Source organism: Panthera onca, chromosome A2, assembly GCF_046562875.1.
Source record: "Panthera onca isolate mPanOnc1 chromosome A2, mPanOnc1 haplotype 2, whole genome shotgun sequence".
Classification (NCBI taxonomy): domain Eukaryota; kingdom Metazoa; phylum Chordata; class Mammalia; order Carnivora; family Felidae; genus Panthera; species Panthera onca.
In genome coordinates this window covers 1,331,198-1,349,599 of record NC_138340.1, presented here as the reverse complement: position 1 = coordinate 1,349,599, position 18,402 = coordinate 1,331,198, and the positions used below count along the sequence as shown (strand labels likewise).

Sequence of the window (18,402 nt, the reverse complement as noted above, 5' to 3'; positions counted from 1 at the left end):
GCCCCCACGCCGCGCCCCTTGCCTGCGCGCACGGCACGCGCACGCGCACGCTCTTCCTTCTGGGCTGGCCCTGTCTCGCGGACCCGCTCGCGCTCCTGGCACTGCGCCAGCTCCGCCGGTCGGCCTTGAGCCCCTGGCCCGGGCCAATGACGTCACCGCCCGTTTCCGGTTGCCCGGCAACAGAGAGCGCAGCGGCGGGGAGCATTCCCCTCCCCCCGCTCTAGGCCTCGCCCCCTTCGGCTCCGCTTCCGGGGAGGCCTAGGCCGGTAGCGGAAGTGGACCTGGCTGGGCGGGGCGGCGGGGGCGGGCCGCGGGCGCTGTTCCTCCTGGGCGGCGGAGGGGACCGGACGGAAGACGCCGGACGCGGGGCAGGCGCGAGACCCGCTCGACCGGTGGGGGCGTGAGACCGCAGGTGGGTCCTCCGAGGGGCGGACGCGGGCGGCGGGGAGGCCGGGTCCCTGGGGAGCGGCGGACGCGGGCGGTGGGGAGGCCGGGTCCCTGGGGAGCGGCGGACGCGGGCGGCGGGGAGGCGGGGTCCCCGGGGAGCGGCGGATGGGAGAGGTACGATGGGCGTGAACTTTTGCATATCGCACACCCCGCGAGTCCACTTGCGCTTTCTGGTTGTGGACTTGATTCTGGACACATGGTCCCGCCAGCTGCTTCCTCATTCGTGCCTTCTTCCACCCCACACAAAGTTCGGGGGCTCCTATTGGCCCGGTTACAGGTTCAGCGGGGAGTGGTAACGAAGGTCCCAGGCCTGGCCAACATCGGGACAGGGCCCTGCAGTCTCCCCCAGGTCCTGACCCCCGTGCTTCCGAGTTGACTGCTCAACCCCTGCGCCTGCGTGTTTGGGGTCGCCTGGCGGGTGGTCTGTAATCTACAGATTACCAGTGGGGGGCAGCAAGTGGAAGTGCCCGCTCCCCCTGCCCCATTCGGGCGCCCGCCTCCTCCCCTCCCTGCTGGGGGCACCCACCTCAGACAACAGCCATGCATCACTCCAGTCTCCCCACACGTGGCTTCCTCTCTCATTCACCCCTCGGGCGCCCGGTGCCACAGCCGCTGGCCATGTGTGGCCAGTGTGCAGTTGGAACGCACCTCGTGCAAACTGGGGTGTGCCGCACGTGCCGAATACAAGTCTCGGAGACAAAGTATGTTTAACAGCAAAGAGCAAAATGGGTCTGTGACGTTTTCTGTGTCCGTCAGGTGTTGAGATGGTATTTGGCATTTTGGGGCTAAATGCCATACGGTATTAACGGCGACTTCACCTGCTTCCTTTCACTTTTTCGCTTCTCACTGAGGCTCCTGGAAAATTCGAAACTATGCCTGTGGCAGATGTCACGTTTCTAGTGCTTTTTCTGACATTCTGTCCGCAGATGTGTATCCAACTCCTGTTCCCCAGGATTCGTTGTCCTCTGCGGCTTTAGGTGCTTCCTAAATAGAGTAAACTACTGGAAGATTTAACCAAATGCTTGGTGGATCGTAATCGAATCAACCTTACTCATAATTTTAAGTCGAGTTTATTTTTTTAGAGCAGCTTTAGGCTCACAACAAAACTGAGTGGAAGGTACAGGAAATTCCCATAGACTCCCTTTCCCCATAAACGCACCGGCGGCCCCATTATCGACATCCCCACCCAGCACCGAACGTGACGAACCACGGTCCACAGCGGACACGAGGTCGCTCCCGGTGCAGCACACCCCGTGGGTTCGGACGAATGTCACGGACACCTGCCCACCACCACCGTGTCGTCCGGAGTAGACCCACGGCCCTGAAACTCCTGTGCTCCTCCCATTCACCCTCCCCCACCCCGGCAGCCGTGCCTCCGCGGTCCTGCCTCGTCCAGAGCATCCCGGACTGGGAACCACCCCGTGTGTCGCCTCCTCAGCCTGGCTTCTGTCACCGAGTGCTGTGCATCTGAGGCTCCTCCGTGTCTCTGTGCGGCTCGATGGCTTACTTTTTACTTGAACTTTCGTGAAGGACAGAGCGCCGTTACCAACTTTACCCCGCACACCGCCCAGCATGGTGTTCGAGTACCAGACGCCCTTAGTAACCTGACGGGTTGAATTCTAGGTGCGCCTCCCTCTGTCTCAGCAGAAGCAAAAGTGGTTATTTTAGTCCCTCAGGGGCTTCTCAGAGATGCCAGTGCAGTTCCTGAATCTTTTCTGAACAGTTTTAAGTCTCTTTGTTTCGTATGTACAAATGCCCCAAAGCCAAGACAGCTCAGTGAAAAGTCAGCCTTTAATCACGTTTCCGGGCGCTGCTCTCCCTTCCCCAGCACTTCATAAAGTGGGGGTTTTACAAAAATTCCCCAGGCAGCCGGCTTAGAAGTTGGGCTTTTACTCTGGGAAGTTTTAGACACGCCCCAGCTGGAGGGCCCTGTTCCTGATTTCCTAGAATTTCGAGGTCCGGATTGCTTAAGCGAAAAAGGGGAATCCAACGTCAGAAGCCAGATTCTGGGAAGGAGACGGGCGTTTCTGTGTCTCCTGAGTTCAAAATAAGACATCTGTGACTGGGTCACTCTGGGGGTGTGCGGGCGCTGTGGGGGCTGAGCACCGTTCCAGGCCCCCGTGCTTGATGCCAGGAACACCCCAGTCGTGACGGCCACAGACGTCTCCAGACATGGCCCACTGTCCCTGGAGCCGGAGCGGCCCCAGGCGAGACCCTGGCACAGCTGGGAGCTAGGCACAGCACCCTGGAGAGAGCGCCACCTGTGAGTGGATGGGCCTGGCCTGCTGTGGACGCACTGTGTCCGTTTCAGACCAGGGTCTTCTCAGAGTCCAGTCCACATCCTGAGCATCCTGACGTTAAAAGGAAGCTTGGTCAGCCAGCTAGCGGAGTCTGCGTCGGGACGGGAGCGGAGCGGCTTCCCCTGCTGACCTGCGGGCCTCTGCTCAATGAAAGGGCCCCTTGAAACCTCAGGCGGAGGCCTAGAAGGAAGAGGCGTGGCTCCTGAGCAGACAGCCACCCCTGGTCTCTGTCACACTGTGCTTTCTGTCCCCAGGGGACACGGTTTCATCACAGTCCTTGTATATCTGCCTCTGTGGCGGGAGAGGCCCAGCGTCCGCGGCGGCCCCAGTGCACCCAGCACCCCCCAAGCGCAGGCAGTGGGCGCGGAGTCCTGGGCTCAGATCCCCGGCCCGCCTCCTACTTGCCCTACGATCTGCCCCTCAAAGCTCCAGGAAGGGCCCTTCCTGCCTCTCCCAGCTCCTGGGGGTCACAGGCCATCCTGGGCGTCCCTCGGCTTGCCGACGCATCCACGGTCACATGGCCGACTTCTCCGAGTGTTTGTCCGGATTTCCCGGTTCTCGTAAAGATGTGTGTCCTTGGATTTAGGGCCACCCTGTCCGGTATGACTTCATCTTGACATCTGCAAAGATTCCAGTTTCCCAACAAGGGCTCACTCACAGGTGCCAGTGGTTAGGGCTTGAACATCCGTTTGGGGGGGACACGATTCCACCCATGATAGACGGATGGGGAGTGACTGCTGATGGGCAGTCTTTTGAGGTGATGAGAACGTTCTGGAATTAGTGGTGATGATTGCACTATTCTACGATCTTACTAAAAACCGTTGAATTGTGTACTGTAAGTTACTTACGTGTGAACTATATCACAATTGGTTAAACCATAAAAGAACTACTGGGAGGGCGGGAGTATATAGAACCCCTCGATGGCACCCGGCCTGGAGTGATCTCTGCAAACCACTTCCTGCAGGACAAGTTGGGGAACTTGGCCCCGAAAACAAAGACGTGAGGGCTGGATGCCAGCAAAGCCGCACACCCCGGGGGGGCGGGGGGCTGGGGCCACCTTTGTGTGAGTCCTGCAGGACGGCAGGTGGCCTTCCCACTCAGCCAGAGGTGGGGACACTGAGAAGACAGCGCCGGGGGGTGTGGCCTTTGACAGGACAGAGCCTGGGCTTCCGGCACCTTCCAGCTGAACCTCAGCCGCTGGGCCAGGAGCCGGGGTTTGCTGATCTGGAACATACGGGACCGACCTCTGAGGCTGGGGCTCGTTTGTCTGGAGCCCCAGCTCCAGGGCAGGGTCCCCTTAACGGCGGCATGTCAGGGCCAGGGCCAGGGCAGGGTGTGGGGGCACCGGAAGGAAGCGGCAGCCGCAGCTCTGGGCCTCTGCGAGGCGGGGGGGGGGGGGGGGGGGGGAGGGGATGCTTAGAGGGACTGTGTTGTGTTTGGTTTTCAGAATAAAAGGGGGGGTGAGGAGGGTGTGCTTAGGGGCGGGGTAGTTTGTCGGCTTACCTTCCTCAGTCTAGAAGTTTCTGAGCACCGCCACATCTCGTCTGTGGGAAGCACCAGGACAGCCCCCGGAGCCTTTAGCACCGAATCCCCTGCCCCACCCTCCCCTGCGCCAACCGCGGAGGTGTTCCGGGAAGAGCTGGTAATGGGACCAGGGGCGGCGGTGGGGGGGCTCCCCCGGCAGCCTGGGCTCCTGCCGCCCCTCAAGGCACAGGCACCTTCTGGGGGCCGCCGCCCCTCGGCCGGGGGTCGGGAGGGGGGTGCATGTGTTCCTGAGAGAAAGCTGTTTGCTTTTGAGGGGAATTCTACCATCCTGGGGGTAGAAGGGAAGTTTTTTAGGAAATCATTGCTTCCACTTAAAAAACCTTCCCACTTCCTGAGAAGAGACGAAAGCAGGCAGGAGCCCCGTAAGCCCCCCACTGCCCTGCCCCGCCCCACCTTCCAGAACCATCCCCGTGTGCGTCTCGTCCGTGGCACGAAGGCGTGCAGACAGACCACCGTCCTGCAGTACCCCTGAGGCCGCACTCCCATGTCACACGGCGTGCTTCTGTCCTGTGTCCCCAGGTGACAGGGTCTCAGCTTAAACTCCCAGAGCCATCCCCGGGAGGCCCCAGGTAAAAAGCGACAACAGGGCACTGGCGGGCTGTGTTTCTCTCGCCCCCCCCGGGATTGCTGTCCGGGGCGTAGCTTAGCCGCGGTGAATAAGGAGCCGGGGAATCAGGCGACCCACAGGAGGGGCTGCGGTGGCCCCCGTCTGGCTGGACATAACCCCCACCCTGTCTCCTCAAGCGGAAGGGAGTCTGCAGGTTGAAGACAGACCTCGAACGAGGAAGTATTTAAGCCGCGTCGTCAGAGGAGCAGAAGGTGGCCCACAGGGGATTCCTGTCCCTTGACCTGTCCCCAGAGGGGCCTGAGAGCGGCCAGGTTTGCAGCGCGACCCCCCGGGCAGGTGTGCAGGCCGCTTGGGCGTTACTGGGCGTAGGCGGGGAGCGGGTTCCGCACCGGCGTGTCCAGCACAGGCCCACCAGGGGCACACGGCCGGTCTGACAGAGGGTCGGGGTGGGTGTGGCTGCGCCCCGTCCTCTGAGGCACCACCTTCCCACCGCCCAGGCCCTCCCGCTGGAACCAGGGAGGGTCGGCTGCCCCGGCCACACCGGTTCTGTGCAGGCTTCACAGGGCCGCAGTGGGGACCGGCCCCGGCCCGGAGGGGGGCTGGCACTGGCTTTGGGTTAGGCCGGCAGAGGCCCGAATAATGGAGAGGGGGCCCGTCGTGGCGGCACGCGGCCGGGCAGAAAGGGTGGTGGCTTCACCCACAGCCCAGGGGGCCAGCTCTGGCCCCTCCCCCTACCCGCCGCCAGGATGGAAACTCCGACCTAAGTAATCGTTGACCAGGCAGTACGGAGACATGGTCTTCTAATCCAGGGTCTCGCCCGAGGTGACTCGGCCCCCAGGGGACCCTGGTCACGACGGGGGGCGGGGATGCCACCCCACAGTGCCCCAGGGAGACCCGGTGGGCCCGCTGTCGGTGCCGCACTGCTTGGGGGTGACCGTAAAGCCGAATCCACCTAGGCGGCCGGGAGCGTCGATGGTGCCAGAGCCCCCGGGCCACCCTGGGGAGGGAAGCGGACGCGCTTCTCTCCGTTGTCGCCCCGTGTCCTTGTCAGAGCACAGGCGCCTCGAGCCACTGGCCGGGGGTCATCACGGGACCTCCCTCCTTCCAGTCGTCCCGGCACCGTCTACTCTCTGTGCCTCTCGGTGGCTGCTCCAGGGCCCCGTGAGCGGAGGTTACAAGCCACGCCGGCCTCGGTGCGAGCGAACAGGGACGCTTCAGCCGTTTAGGGCCCCGGACAGAGGCCTGCCCGTGCCCCCCCCTTTCTCAGATAACATCCGCGTGCCTTACGCCCACTCATCAACAGCGCACAGCCCTGTGTCTTCAGTTCACAAGGCTGTGCAGGCACCTCCTCTGGTTCCAGAACATTCCATCACCCCGTAGGAAACCCGGTCCCCATCAGCCGTCACCCCCACTCTTCCCCCAGCCCCCACGAGCCCCCTTCCTGTCCCTGGATGGGCCTGTTCTGGATGTTTCACACCCGCGGACTCACACTCCGTGTGGCCTCTCGTGTCCGGTTCCCTCCCTGAGCATCGTGTGTTCGGGGTCCGTCCGCGGGGCGGCGGGGTGGGCGCCTCGCTCCTGCTCATAGCCAAGGACGTGCACGTGCGCGGCAGACCCAGCTGGTTCATGTGGTCACCCGTTGATGGACGTTTGGGTTGTTTCCACTTTTTGGTGAACGTTCTGAATTGCGCTGCCGCGAACACGCGTGTATGTTTCGTGTGCACGCGTCGCCTGTCTTGCCCGTGGATCTGAGAGGCATCGCTAGGCCCCGGGGCAGCCCCGTGCTGGGCTGTTGTCCCCAGTGGTCGCTGCCTTTTACGCGCACACTGGCCAGGCCCAAGGGTTCCGGTCTGCCCGTCCTCGCTGGCGCTGGTGACAGGCTTTGTGGTGACGGCTGTTGTCGTGGGAGCGCTGGTTTCTCCGTCCCTCTGACCCCGCTGTCTCCGGTCAGCTCTTGCGACCCTGATGCTCACCTTCTGTGTTTTGCGCGGTTCCTGCGCCTTGAGCGCGGCTCATCTGGGCCCAGAGGAGTGGTGGGGCTTTGCCTGTCCACGCAGAGGGTGGGAGGCCTCGCCAGCCACGCCACAGGCAGGAAGGGCCCGGGCCCACGGGTAGCCAGGCTGGGCTGCCGCGGTGTCGTCAGCAGCGAGTCGCTGTGCCCGGGCTCGTTATGAAACTCCACAGGGCCTGTTAGCTGGTGGCTCCTGAGTCTCCTGGGGCCCCTGCAGCAAGTGACCACAGATTCCGTGGCCTGGAGCCACACACCTCTGTCATCTCACAGTTCTGGAGGTCGTGAGTTCAAAGTGGGGTGGGCAGGGCTGGGCTGGAAAGTTCTAACACCCAGGCGTGGGCAGGACTCCCCCCCCCCCCCCCGGGCCCCAGGGAGCCCCCTTTCCCCCCTTCTCTGGCTTCCAGAGGCCCCGCATCCTGGGCCTGCGGCCCCTCCTCATCCTCCCGGCCAGCAGCACGGGGTCTGCCCATCTCTCTGCCTCCCTCTCGTGAGGACCTCGCCAGGACGCTGGGCCCCTGGGGCACCCAGGGTCACCCCCGCCTCAGGGGCCTTGACAGGGTCCTCTCTGCCACGTGAAGTGACAGGTTCCCGGTCACAGAACCAGGACGGGGACACTTTTGGAGGCCCTTATCCTTCCCACCGTCTCCTGCCCACTCACCAGGGCAGGGAGCCTGCTTCACGCCCTTGCACATCAGGTGCTGCCTCAGCCCCCGGGAGCAGGCCCTGGGGACACACCGAGGACAAGGCCGACGCTGGCCGGGTTGGGCAGCTGTGAGCAGGCGGGAGGGTGGCAGTGGGGTCCCTGCATCTCTGCTGCCACCTCCCATTTGGCCCCCGGTGGCCGCCGAAGGACCAGCTCTCGAGGCTATGCTTGGGTGCTGGCGCCCTTCAGCTGCGAGCAATCTCTCTTTAAGTCTCGTGGCCGAGAGTCCACACGGCCCAAACCGCTCAGGTGGGGCTCCCAGCTCGGCCACAGCGGGCACAGAGTCGGCCCAGTTCTGGCGAGGCAGGTGCTCAGGCCGCACGTGGCCCCAGAAATGCAGTCGCCGGCTCCGGGGGCGCCTCGTCAGGGCCCAGGGTCCCGGGAGGCCCCTTCTTCCCACATCCCGGCAACAGAGGGCCACGGGCCGTGGTGGAGCCACGACAGCTCTAAGTGTTTGCTGGGAGCCCAGGTGCCCCCATTGCCAGCCCGCCGTCTGGGTCACCCTCCCTGCATCCCGGGCCGCTGTGTGCACTCATCCGGGCTCTCCAGGAGTCTGGGGACCCCTGCACCCGGACAGGTAGTGCCTGTGCTGCACGTTCTCTGTGGGGGCCGCCGTGGGGGCTGGGGGGTGAGTGGGGTCCCTGCAGAAGGGGGCTTGATGAGGGAAGCAGAGGCCAGAGCCATGTGGGCTGATGGCCGAAGATGTGACGCCCTGGAAGCCGGGAAAGGCGAGGACTCCCAGGAGGGCCGTTTCGGACCTGCAGCCTCTAGAACTTTCTGATACCACGGTTGGGCTGTTAGGAGCCCTGAGTCTGTGGTACTTTCCTAGAGCTACGTGCTGGATCTTGAGGGGTGGAGTCAGAGGAACGAGCCTCCCCCCCCCCCCCCAGTTTAAGTAAAGGAGAAGCTGGCGGGGGTGGGCATTTGCGGTGAAGTCGTAAACGGTTACTTGTAGGCAGCAAATGGAGGAGGGATACGGAGGGCCGCAGGGCGGGGCCTGGCACTTCCGCCTCTCCCCGGGCTTCCCCTTTTGCGCCTTCTGTCTGGTGAACTCCCAGGACCCCGGCCCCGCCTGCCACTCTGGCACCCGGCCTCCCCCATCGCAGCCCGGCCTTCGCTCCCGGGACAGTGTGGGGTAATGGGCAGTGCCAGGCACAGCATGGTGACTGTGTCCCGCATGAGCACCCGGCCTCACGTGCTCCATTGCGCTCTGTCCCACTCCCTGACGGGGGCGTGTACTGTCCCAGGTAACAGGACACGGAGCACAGAGAGAGGCTGGAAGAGTAGGGGGAGTAGGGCCCTCACCGCCCTGGGCAGGGCCGCGTCCCCAGAAGCCAGTGGGCACCCATCCTGGTCCCAGCTTGGACACACAGGACCCAGACGGGCTCGCCCGGGCCTCTTAGGCAGGCCCTGTGGGGCAGCGTGTCCCCCCAGAATTCCCGTCCGTCCATCGGGAGCGCGGTTTCTGCGCATGCCCTCAGGGTGGTGAGGTCTGCTCCCGGCTCTCTCCTGGCCCTGGCGGTGCGGGCCAATCCTTGGTGCCCCCCCTTGACCTCCATCCTCATGCAGCCTTCTCCCGTGTGTCCGCGTGTCCTTCTGCGAGGACAGCCGTTATCGGACTAGGGACACCTGGATAACCAGGAGGAGCGCGTCCCGAGATGCTCAATCACCTCCGCAAAGCACCTTTTTCCAAATAAGGTCCGTTTGCAGGTCCCAGGGATGGAGACCTCCCTTCACCCTTGGCCGCCACTGACCTGCTGCGGTCTCCGTTGGCCGCTGCGCGGCTTTGCACACGACCCCTCCCCCTGTACAGCAGGACTCCGCCAGCTCTGGCTCGTTGGGGGCTTTGCCTCAGCGCCTTCTGCCGAGGTGGCGGACCATTGTGTCCACCGGCGCCCTCTCCGTGAAACTGAAAACCACGAGTCTCGGGGGCCTCCCGATCCAGCCCCTTGTGCTTCCGGAAGAGGGTTTCCAGAAACAGGTGACCCTTCTCCCCTTTCTGTGTTCCAGATCTCGGGCGAGGCCGGGGACGCCGCGAATCTCCAGTCCCCCGTCCCCGCAGCTGACAGCAGCGCCCTGCCCGGGGCCACTGTGCAGAGGCCTCGCCGGGGAGCACGGGCCGGGCACGGGGCCACCATGTCCAACCCCTTCCTGAAGCAGGTTTTCAACAAGGACAAGACTTTCCGGCCCAAGCGCAAGTTCGAGCCGGGCACCCAGCGGTTCGAGCTGCACAAGAAGGCCCAGGCGTCGCTGAACGCGGGGCTCGACCTGAAGCTGGCCGTGCAGCTGCCCCCCGGCGAGGAGCTCAGCGACTGGGTGGCCGTGCACGTGGTGGACTTCTTCAACCGCGTCAACCTCATCTACGGCACCATCGGCGACGAGTGCACGGAGCAGTCCTGCCCGGTCATGTCCGGCGGCCCCAAGTACGAGTACCGCTGGCAAGACGAGCACCAGTTCCGCAAGCCCACGGCGCTGTCGGCCCCCCGCTACATGGACCTGCTCATGGACTGGATCGAGGTGCAGATCAACAACGAGGAGCTCTTTCCCACCCACGTTGGTGAGTCGGGGCGGCCGGGCCGGGCGGGTAGGATTCGCGTTCGTACGGTCGGCCCGTCTGAAGCGGGCACTTCAGGGGCGTTTCGTAGTATGTTTGCAGATTTATGCAAGGGCCACAACTGGTTCTGGAACATTCCACCACCCTGAAAGGAGCCCCCTCCCCCAGTACCCCCTCCCCCAGCACCCCTGAGCCCCCTTCCTGTCCGTGGATGAGCCTGTTCTGGACGTTTCACACGCGTGGCCTCTCGTGTCTGGTTCCCACCCTGAGCGTCGTGTTCAGGGTCCGTCCGCGGGGCAGCGGGGGTGGGCGCCTCGCTCCTGCTCACGGCCGAGGGATGTGCACGTGCGCGGGGGACACGGTCGTCTGTGGACATGCGCGTGCGCGGTGGGCACTTTCCTCTGTGGACGTTTGCGTGCGCGGTGGGCACGTTGTTCTTTAAGTTAAGGACCCTGAGATGGGAGATGACTCTGGATCGTCCTGCTGCGGCCTGAGTGTCGTCACAAGGGCCCTTGTGAGAAGGAGGCAGAGCGAGATCCGACTTGAGAGAGAAGGTGGCGCGGCAGCCGGGAAGGGGGAAGGGGTCGTGGGCTTCCAGAGGCAGCAAGGACGCGGACTGACCCCGGAGCCTCCGGAGGGAACAGTGCCTCCAGCACCTTGACCAATATCAGGCCAGCGACAGACTCGGAACTTGTGGCTTCCGGCATTTAAGCCGCCAGGCCGGTGATAGTTTGTTACAGTGGCACCGGGAGACTCCCTGGGACACGGCTTCAACTGTCCCCGCCAGCGTTGACACGGCATCCCCGAGCAGCAGCAGGGCAGACAGGTCTCAGGCCGAGCCCCCGGGGCCCCCTCTGCGTGTGCAGTCCCTCCGTCACTGTGGCCGCCAGCCCTGCTGGGACCCCAACAGGTCCCACCTGCTCCTTGGGGGGGCGGCACCCTAGAGCTTGAGGCCCCAAGCCTGCCCCTCGCCACGGAAGGTGACTCCTAAGCTTACCGAACAGGATACCGACGAGAGGCAGAGAAAAGTAACTTGGCAGGTGCCTCGCAGCCGTCCAGTGGGACCCTGAGGCCTCATGCAGGCCCTTGTGCTTCAGGCTCTCGGGGCCCCAGGCCCGTCCCACACGGTCACATCGGGTGGGGGGTCCGGCCTGGCCAGCGGCACCCTGAGGCTTGCAGGGCCCTGGCCAGGCAGGCAGAGGAAACGCTTCACGCAGAGTGGTGTCCCGTGTGCCGGGCGCCCCCTGGGGCTGGGTTTGTGGCTTCGCAAGGGAAGGACGGGGTTCACGCTTCATCCTGGCTCCCGTGTGGGTTCCGTTCACGCTTGTGCGTCCGCTTGGGTCTCGAGCCACCAGCCTGTGCTCTTAATGTCAGACCAGGGGTTGCGCACTTTTCCTCATGGGGACCAGTTGGTAAATCTCTCCGGCTTGGCCGGCCACACGGTATGTGTCTTGACGGCTCACGTCTGCGTCATAGACCGAAAGCTGCTGTAGGCGGTTCATAAACAAACGGGTGCACCTGTGTCCCGGTGTCACTTTATTTGTAAGAACAGACAGGGCCGGGTTCGCACCCCGCGGGAGAGTCCTCAGGAGCGTGTGCGGCTTAGTCCTGGGAGATTCTGTGTCAGGCCCATCCAGACCAGCCTGCTTTAAACTGCCCCCCTTCACCCAGGAGCGCCCTTGGCGGCTCCCGTCCTAGGACAGAGGCGCAGCGGGGGCCGGGGCGGCCTCACACCCTGGCCCCGTGTGGGTTCGGTGCCGAGCCGGGCTCCCCGGGGCTCCGTTTGTCCGCTTGCTGTGGGCCTGATGTTCCTTCTGAGCTTAAAGCCTCTTTCCACTACGAGGGGCCCCAGCGCGTGGGGACTGCCAGCCCTTGAGGTGACCGTCCCACCGCATGGCTTCCAGGGGCTTTCAAGGAAAGCATCTGCTCCGCAGGGACCCACAGACCGTTCGGTTTCACGTCCAGAGTCGAGGGACGGGGAACGTGCACAGGCCTCAGTGAGCCTGAGCAAAGCCTCCACAGAGTCGGCCGGGAACGTCCCGTTCACCACGCTCGGACGCTTGCCCGTGACCGAGGGCCGGCACCATCGTTCCCCTGCCCCGAGAGGCCACCTGGGCCCAGATACAGGGGAGGAAGCAGGGCGGCACCCGGGACGCGCAGGGTCAGGCTGCACCGGTCACAGTCCACTCGTAGAGAGCCTTGTCCCTCCCACTTGCCTCCGGGTAGAGGACAGCCCCGTGGGCCCTGCCGCGTGGGGCGCTGGCTGGCCGTCCCGCTCTCGCTGCGGCGCCGTCCTGAGAGCTTTCCCGCACCCGCATCCCGCACGCGCCAGTGTGTCCACCTGGGGGACGTGCGCCCGGCACACGGGGGCTTCCCGCAGGGCGCGGCGTCTCTGTGCGTCCTCTCCCTGGGCTGCTAGCCCCTCACGTCGGGGACGGGGGCCCCTCGCTCTTTCCGGTCCCGGGCACGCACCTGCCCGGGCTGGCTGCACCCCGTCCGTGCCGCGGGACGGAGGGACGTGAACGGATGGGGGTGGAAGGGGCACGCGGGGGCGCCTGACGCGACCCACCGTGGCCCAAGGAAGCGTCGGTGCCGGCCAACGAGAGGACGTGGTAGAGACGAACCGGGGGTGGGGGCAGGAGGACCGGGAGCCCATCAGGGAGTCCGCTAAGGACCAGAAGCCTCACCGGAAACCCGCGCGGCGCTGGCGCCCACGGGCCGGAACCCAAGCGGGGTCCGGAAGGGGAGGTGGGCGCCCCGCCCCGCTGAGCCTCTCGCCCCGCCCACAGGCACGCCGTTTCCCAAGAACTTCCTGCAGGTGGTGAGGAAGATCCTGTCGCGACTGTTCCGCGTGTTCGTGCACGTGTACATCCACCACTTCGACCGCATCGCGCAGATGGGCTCCGAGGCGCACGTCAACACCTGCTACAAGCACTTTTACTACTTCGTCAAGGAGTTCGGCCTCATCGACACCAAGGAGCTCGAGCCGCTGGTGAGCGGGCCGGGACCGGCGGGCGGGGGGACGTCGGGGTCCCGGGCTGGCCCGCAGGGCCCAGACGCCCGGCTTGGCGGCGGCGCCCGCGGCTCCACAGCCCGAAGTCAGCGGAGGGGAGCGGAGGGGGGTTCTTTGGGCCCGGGCCCAAATTTGTGATGCAGTGACACTCGAGTGGAGTGGGCCGTTTGGGTTCCTGGCAGGCACACGGGACCACCCCCCACCCCCCCACCCCCACCCCCCCCACCCCCCCCCCCCCCCGCCCCGGGCTTTCTTTTGGTTCTGGCTGCTCCGTGCCCCCCACTGGCGGGCATGGCGGGGATGCGGCTGCCATGCCCTCGGGGACCCTGGGGAGGTCACCCTGCAAACACCAGCGGCCCAGTGGCCGGGCCCGGACATCCCAGTCTCCCCCACCCTTGTCCTCACTGCCTGGCTGGAGACCAAGCAATGATTTCTTTCTTTCTTTCTTTCTTTTTTTTTTTTTTTATGTTCATTCGTCTTGAGTTAGAGGCAGAGCGCGAGTGGGGGAGGGGCAGAGAGAGAGGGAGACACAGAATCCAAAGCAGGCTCCAGGCTCTGAGCCGTCAGCACAGAGCCCGATGCGGGGCTCGAACTCACGAATCAAGAGATCATGACCTGAGCTGAAGTCAGACGCTTAAAGGAGGCTCAGTTTGTTTGCTTGTTCATTTTAATGTTTACATATTTATTTTGAGAGAGAGAGGAAGTGGGGGAGGGGCAGAGAGAGGATCCCAAGTAGGCTCTGCACGGTCAGCGCAGAGCCCAGTGTGGGGCTCGATTTCACGACCACGAGACGCTCACGACCTGAGCTGAAATCAAGAGTCGGATGCTCAACCGAGTGAGCCACCCAGGTGCCCCGATTTTTTTTTTTTGCCTTCGTGCCTCGATACCCTCATCATTTCTCCCGTATCGATGCTTCCAGTTCTTTCTGGGGCCAGCGAGACTTCCCCAGGCTGTTTTCCCCAGGCTGTGTGTAAAGGACGTGGGCTGGTGCTGATCTGCCCGCTGCTCCTGCACACCGAGGCTCCCGGGGTCTTGCTGTCGTGCAGAACGTGGCAAGATGTCTTCGTGCCTTAGCGTTTACGCGTTGCCGCAGCCGCTCACCCTCGACAACACTGCCTTTTTGGCCCTTCACAGAATGGCTTGGGGCCCCCCCCCACCCGGTTATCTGTTCCGTTGTTCGTACAGTTTGGCGTAAAATGAAGCCTGCGGGTCCCTTGAGACCGGATCTGCTTTTCTGGGGTGTGGTTTCTGTCCTCCTCGTCTCGATACCTGACGTCCCGCTCGTTCTTAACAGAAAGAAATGACTGCACGGATGTGCCACTGAGCGCCGCTCGGCCCTGCGGCCACCGAGGCAGTGCCCAGGGGACACTCTAGCCTGAGGGCCACGTCTCCGGAACATGGGCCCGTGCTTTCTAGAAAGCCCAGCAAGTGATCGGAGCTCCATGCTGTCGCGGCTACGCTGAGCGCCAGGGTCGAGTCCTCCCCGATCCCAGATGCAGCAGCCGTGGGTCTGGCCACCCTGAGCCCGTCTCCTCGGCCGGCATTGAACTTGGACTCCATGGTTGTATGTGTTGGGCACCTGGGAAAACCCACTGTGTTTGTAAAGCACTTGCGTTTGCCCAGTGGGCCCGCACGGACCTGTGCCCTGCGGGCAGCCGGCGCCTGGGAGCCCCGTGTCTGCTTCACGACAGGTACGACAGGGACCCCACGGCCTGCCTCCCGGCCCCCCCGGGCCCCTTCGTGGATCATGAAAGATACGATTTTTCTTTTCCTATACGTGAGCCTGCCTCCCCCTTTAGAAAAATATCCCCTGTCCCGTGTGGACAACACAGGATGAGTCCCCTGGAACCGCTCTCCTGGGCGGGATCTTTGAGTCTTGCCAGATGGTAGCTGGAACTAGTCCTTCTGCAGAGCCTGCCGGCTTCACATCAAAACCCTCTGTTTGCGTGGCCCTGTGTGGCTGTGGGATCCGGATCCCACCACTGTCTCCCACGGACCCTGGGAGGGGTGGCCAGGGCCCCGTCGGGGGCTGCACCGAAGCGACCGCGGGAAGCCCCGTTCTGCCCCGAGTTCGTGCCTCTGCCTGCCCACACATGCTCCGTGGCCTCTCGCCGTGGCTGCCCTTCCAGTGTGGACCGTGCCGACTCAGTACCTCTGGGTGTCTGGGATGCTCGCAGACGTGAGGGGCACCGTCACCCGACACCGAACAAGTGCAATTAACAAGAGCTCGGGCCTCGGTCCTTCTGGAAGCCTCCGGGGCCCAGCTCAGGGGGGCGCCTGGCAAGACAGCCTCCCAGGACGAGGAAACTGTCCAGTCGAATGTCGCCCCTTCAAATGCAAGACCACAGCCAAACCGCAGAACCACTGTGCGCCCCAGGGTTCCCAGCTGCTCCCGCCGTGCGGCCAGGCCGGGGACGGTGGCAGGGACCCTCTGCATCCTCCCCGCCCACGGGTGTTCCCACCCAAGCATCAGAATAAATTGTGCCATTTTTGTACCTGCGGCTGCTGGTGGTCATTTCCATTTTCCTGGTTGGGGGGGGGGGCGGTGTTGGGACACATCACGGCCATTGTCCCCAGGGTGCCCTCATCCCCAAGGGGCGAGGGATCCCAGATGTCACGATGGCCGGTGTGCCCGCCAGAGTGCCCCAGATAGGTAAACAGACGCCCAGGCTATGGGTGAAGTTAGGATTTCGTGGGGTGGGAGGATGGAAGTCCCCGGAAAGCAGGCTGAGAACCGTGGGGAAGGCACGTGCTCTGTCCCCCGTTTCTGTTTCGTCAGTGTCGCCAGTGCTTAGGCACAATTTTAACTCTGCCTTTCGGCTGTGCGGGAGAAGGAGCCAGAAAATGTTGAACCCACTGCAGCGTGATAGGGCAGAACCAGCCAGGAGTTTTCTGGGCAGCCAGCTCTGAGCGGACACCTGAGTCATTCACCCCGACTGCTCTTTCTTCTGTGCAAGATGGGGTCCCTCTCAAATGCACGTGCCCCGGTTCCGGGGCCCCCAGGCATGGGTCTCTGGCAAGTGGGAGCAGACGAAGCGGCGGTGGGTAGGGCTGCGCAGGAACCAGGGCAGGGCTGGCTTCTCGCCCCTAGAGGGCGTGCTGTCTCCGTGGGAATTGAGCGGCTTCTCGGGAATCACGTTATCTGGAAACACCTTCTAAAGGAGCCATGGCCTCCTTACCCATCGACTTTGCAAATGCACCACAATTTCCAGAAACAGCTAAAAATTTGGGAGCTGCTATTATCATTTGTAATCACCCCCAAAGATGTCCCCTTCCTGGTCCTGGGACCTGTCGCCTCATGGCACAGAGGGGACCTTGTCAAGGTCCCTGAGGCGGGATGACCCTGGGGTTCTGGGGGAACCGGCCCTGCCCACACCTGGGTGTAAGGACTTCTGAGCCCAGAACCATCAGAGAACCATCGTGTGTGGCCTTAAGACACCCCCCTGCTTCGGGCTGCTGGGAACGCAGGAATCTGAGGCCAAACGGGGTGCGTGGTTCACGCCAAAACCCCAGAAGCTGTCCAGCCGGGAGAGGTAATGGGGGGCAGGCGTTGGCATGGAGATGTGGTCAGACGGGGAAGACGAGGGAGGGCACGGCGGGGCTGCTTGGACAAGACCGCTGGCCAAGCCCCCTCCTGGCCAGCAGGGACTCCTAGGAGTGGCGGGAATCTACATCATTCCCGTGGAAACGACGAGGGAGGCAGCCTCTGGTGTTCGTGAAGGAACGTTCTGGTAATTCGGGAACAGCTGGGCGAGGCCACCTCAGAAGATCAGGAGCCCCTGTCACTGGAAGTCGCCCCGGGGCGGGCTCTACCCCTCAGAACCCCCTCCTTAGTTGCACCAGCCCTCGCCGGAGCCTCCCCAGGCCCTGTTGCTTTGCAGTGATTCCTGAGGTGGAAGCAAAGTCAAGGTGGGAATGACTTGGATCCTTTCTTTGTCCTAAAAACCGACCGTGACGCACTGGACCGATATGCTGGTTCTGGTCTTGACCACCAAGTGGAGAGGCAGGTGGGGGCCCAGGGTGACGCAGGCGGACAGGCGGTGTGGACAAGCCCAGGCACGCACCGTGCAGGTGCCCCATCGGTTAACCGATGCCTCCTGGTTGTTGCCGTGACTTTGGCGACAGTAAATTTTCTAGTCAGATCTTTATAAATATCCCCGATTGTGGATACAGGTAAAATGCCAGGGTTGGTATCTGTGTGTGTCAGAGGGCATTACCCTGGGGGACATTTTGATGAGTTGTGGAGTACCCTGCAGAAAGGGGGCACTAATCTACATCCCCATCTACACAGGTTCAGGGATCCCACTTCCTTATATCCTCCCAAAACTGGGTCATTACCTATTTGATAGGAAAACACTCTCACCGCACGTTGACCGTTTATATTGCCAATTTTATATCCTTTGTCCTTTTTTTCCATTGGAAAGTGGTCTTTTCTTATTGGTTTCTAAAAACTCTTTACATGTTGGGTGTAGAGACCCTTTAATAATACGTGCTTATAAAAGCTTTTTTGCATATAATTTGTCATATACGTTACACAAATTTCTCCTGGTTTCTTGTTTAACTTTGTTTATGATCATTTCAACATACTTTTTTTTTTTCTTCTCTTTACCAGCTTTCACATTTTTGGTCATTCTTTTCCTCGACATTTTCTGCCCTTAGTGACACGCTTACAAACTTTGGCTGGGGAGGCCTTTATGTAAATATTCACCTCTGTTTTCTCCTGGTTCTTCATGGTTTTCCTCTTTTTTTATTTTGTAGATGTTTATTTATTTATTATTTGTTCGGGGGGGTGGGGGGCGGGCAGAGAGAGACAGAGAGAGAATCCCAAGCAGGCTCCGAGCTGCTGGCACAGAGCCTGATCAGGGCTTGATCTCACAAACTGAACCGTGAAATCATGAGCTAAGCCAAAATCAAAAGTCAGATGCTTAACTGACTGAGCCACCCTGGCTCCCTGTCTGTTTTGGGGGTTTTTTTAATGTTTATTTATTTTGAGAGAGGGACAGCATGGAGGGGGAGAGAGAGAGAGGGAGAGAATCTCAAGCAGGCTCCGAGCTATAAGTGTAGAGCCTGAAGCAAGGCTCAAACTCAGGAACTGTGAGATCACGGCCTGAGCCAAAACCAAGAGTCAGATGCTTAACCAACTGAGCCACCCAGGTGCCCCTCTTCTTTTCTCAAATATTAAACGTTAGATAAACTTGAGAGTTTCATTTCCACGTATGGTGTGAGGTAAGGCTCTAGAGACATTTTTATTTTTTTTAATG

The 18,402-nt window shown here is 62.3% G+C and overlaps 1 protein-coding gene across 5 annotated transcripts; it reads left to right on the top strand.

Moving 5' to 3' along the window:
* Positions 1 to 79: 79 nt before the first annotated feature.
* Positions 80 to 15,636, top strand: MOB3A (MOB kinase activator 3A). Of its 5 annotated transcripts, XM_078443690.2 has the most exons (5): positions 4,226 to 4,389; positions 5,037 to 5,196; positions 9,585 to 10,131; positions 12,918 to 13,120; positions 14,436 to 15,636. In XM_078443690.2, exons 3-5 carry the CDS (start codon positions 9,711 to 9,713, stop codon positions 14,463 to 14,465), a joined length of 654 nt encoding a protein of 217 aa, XP_078299816.1. In that variant the 5' UTR covers positions 4,226 to 4,389; positions 5,037 to 5,196; positions 9,585 to 9,710; the 3' UTR covers positions 14,466 to 15,636. The 5 variants fall into 5 exon arrangements, with proteins under 5 accessions (XP_060485772.1, XP_078299816.1, XP_060485773.1 ...); XM_060629789.3 differs by lacking the exons at positions 4,226 to 4,389; positions 5,037 to 5,196 and adding an exon at positions 80 to 412; XM_060629790.3 differs by lacking the exon at positions 5,037 to 5,196.
* The last annotated feature ends 2,766 nt before the right edge of the window (positions 15,637 to 18,402 follow it).

Coding starts and splice junctions, on each gene's coding strand:
- MOB3A (XM_060629789.3), top strand. CDS start 9,711: ATGTCCAACCCCTTCCTGAAGCAGGTTTTCAACAAGGACAAGACTTTC. Junction 10,132..12,917: donor GCTCTTTCCCACCCACGTTG/GTGAGTCGGGGC, acceptor CCCCGCCCACAG/GCACGCCGTTTCCCAAGAAC. Junction 13,121..14,435: donor CCAAGGAGCTCGAGCCGCTG/GTGAGCGGGCCG, acceptor CGTTCTTAACAG/AAAGAAATGACTGCACGGAT.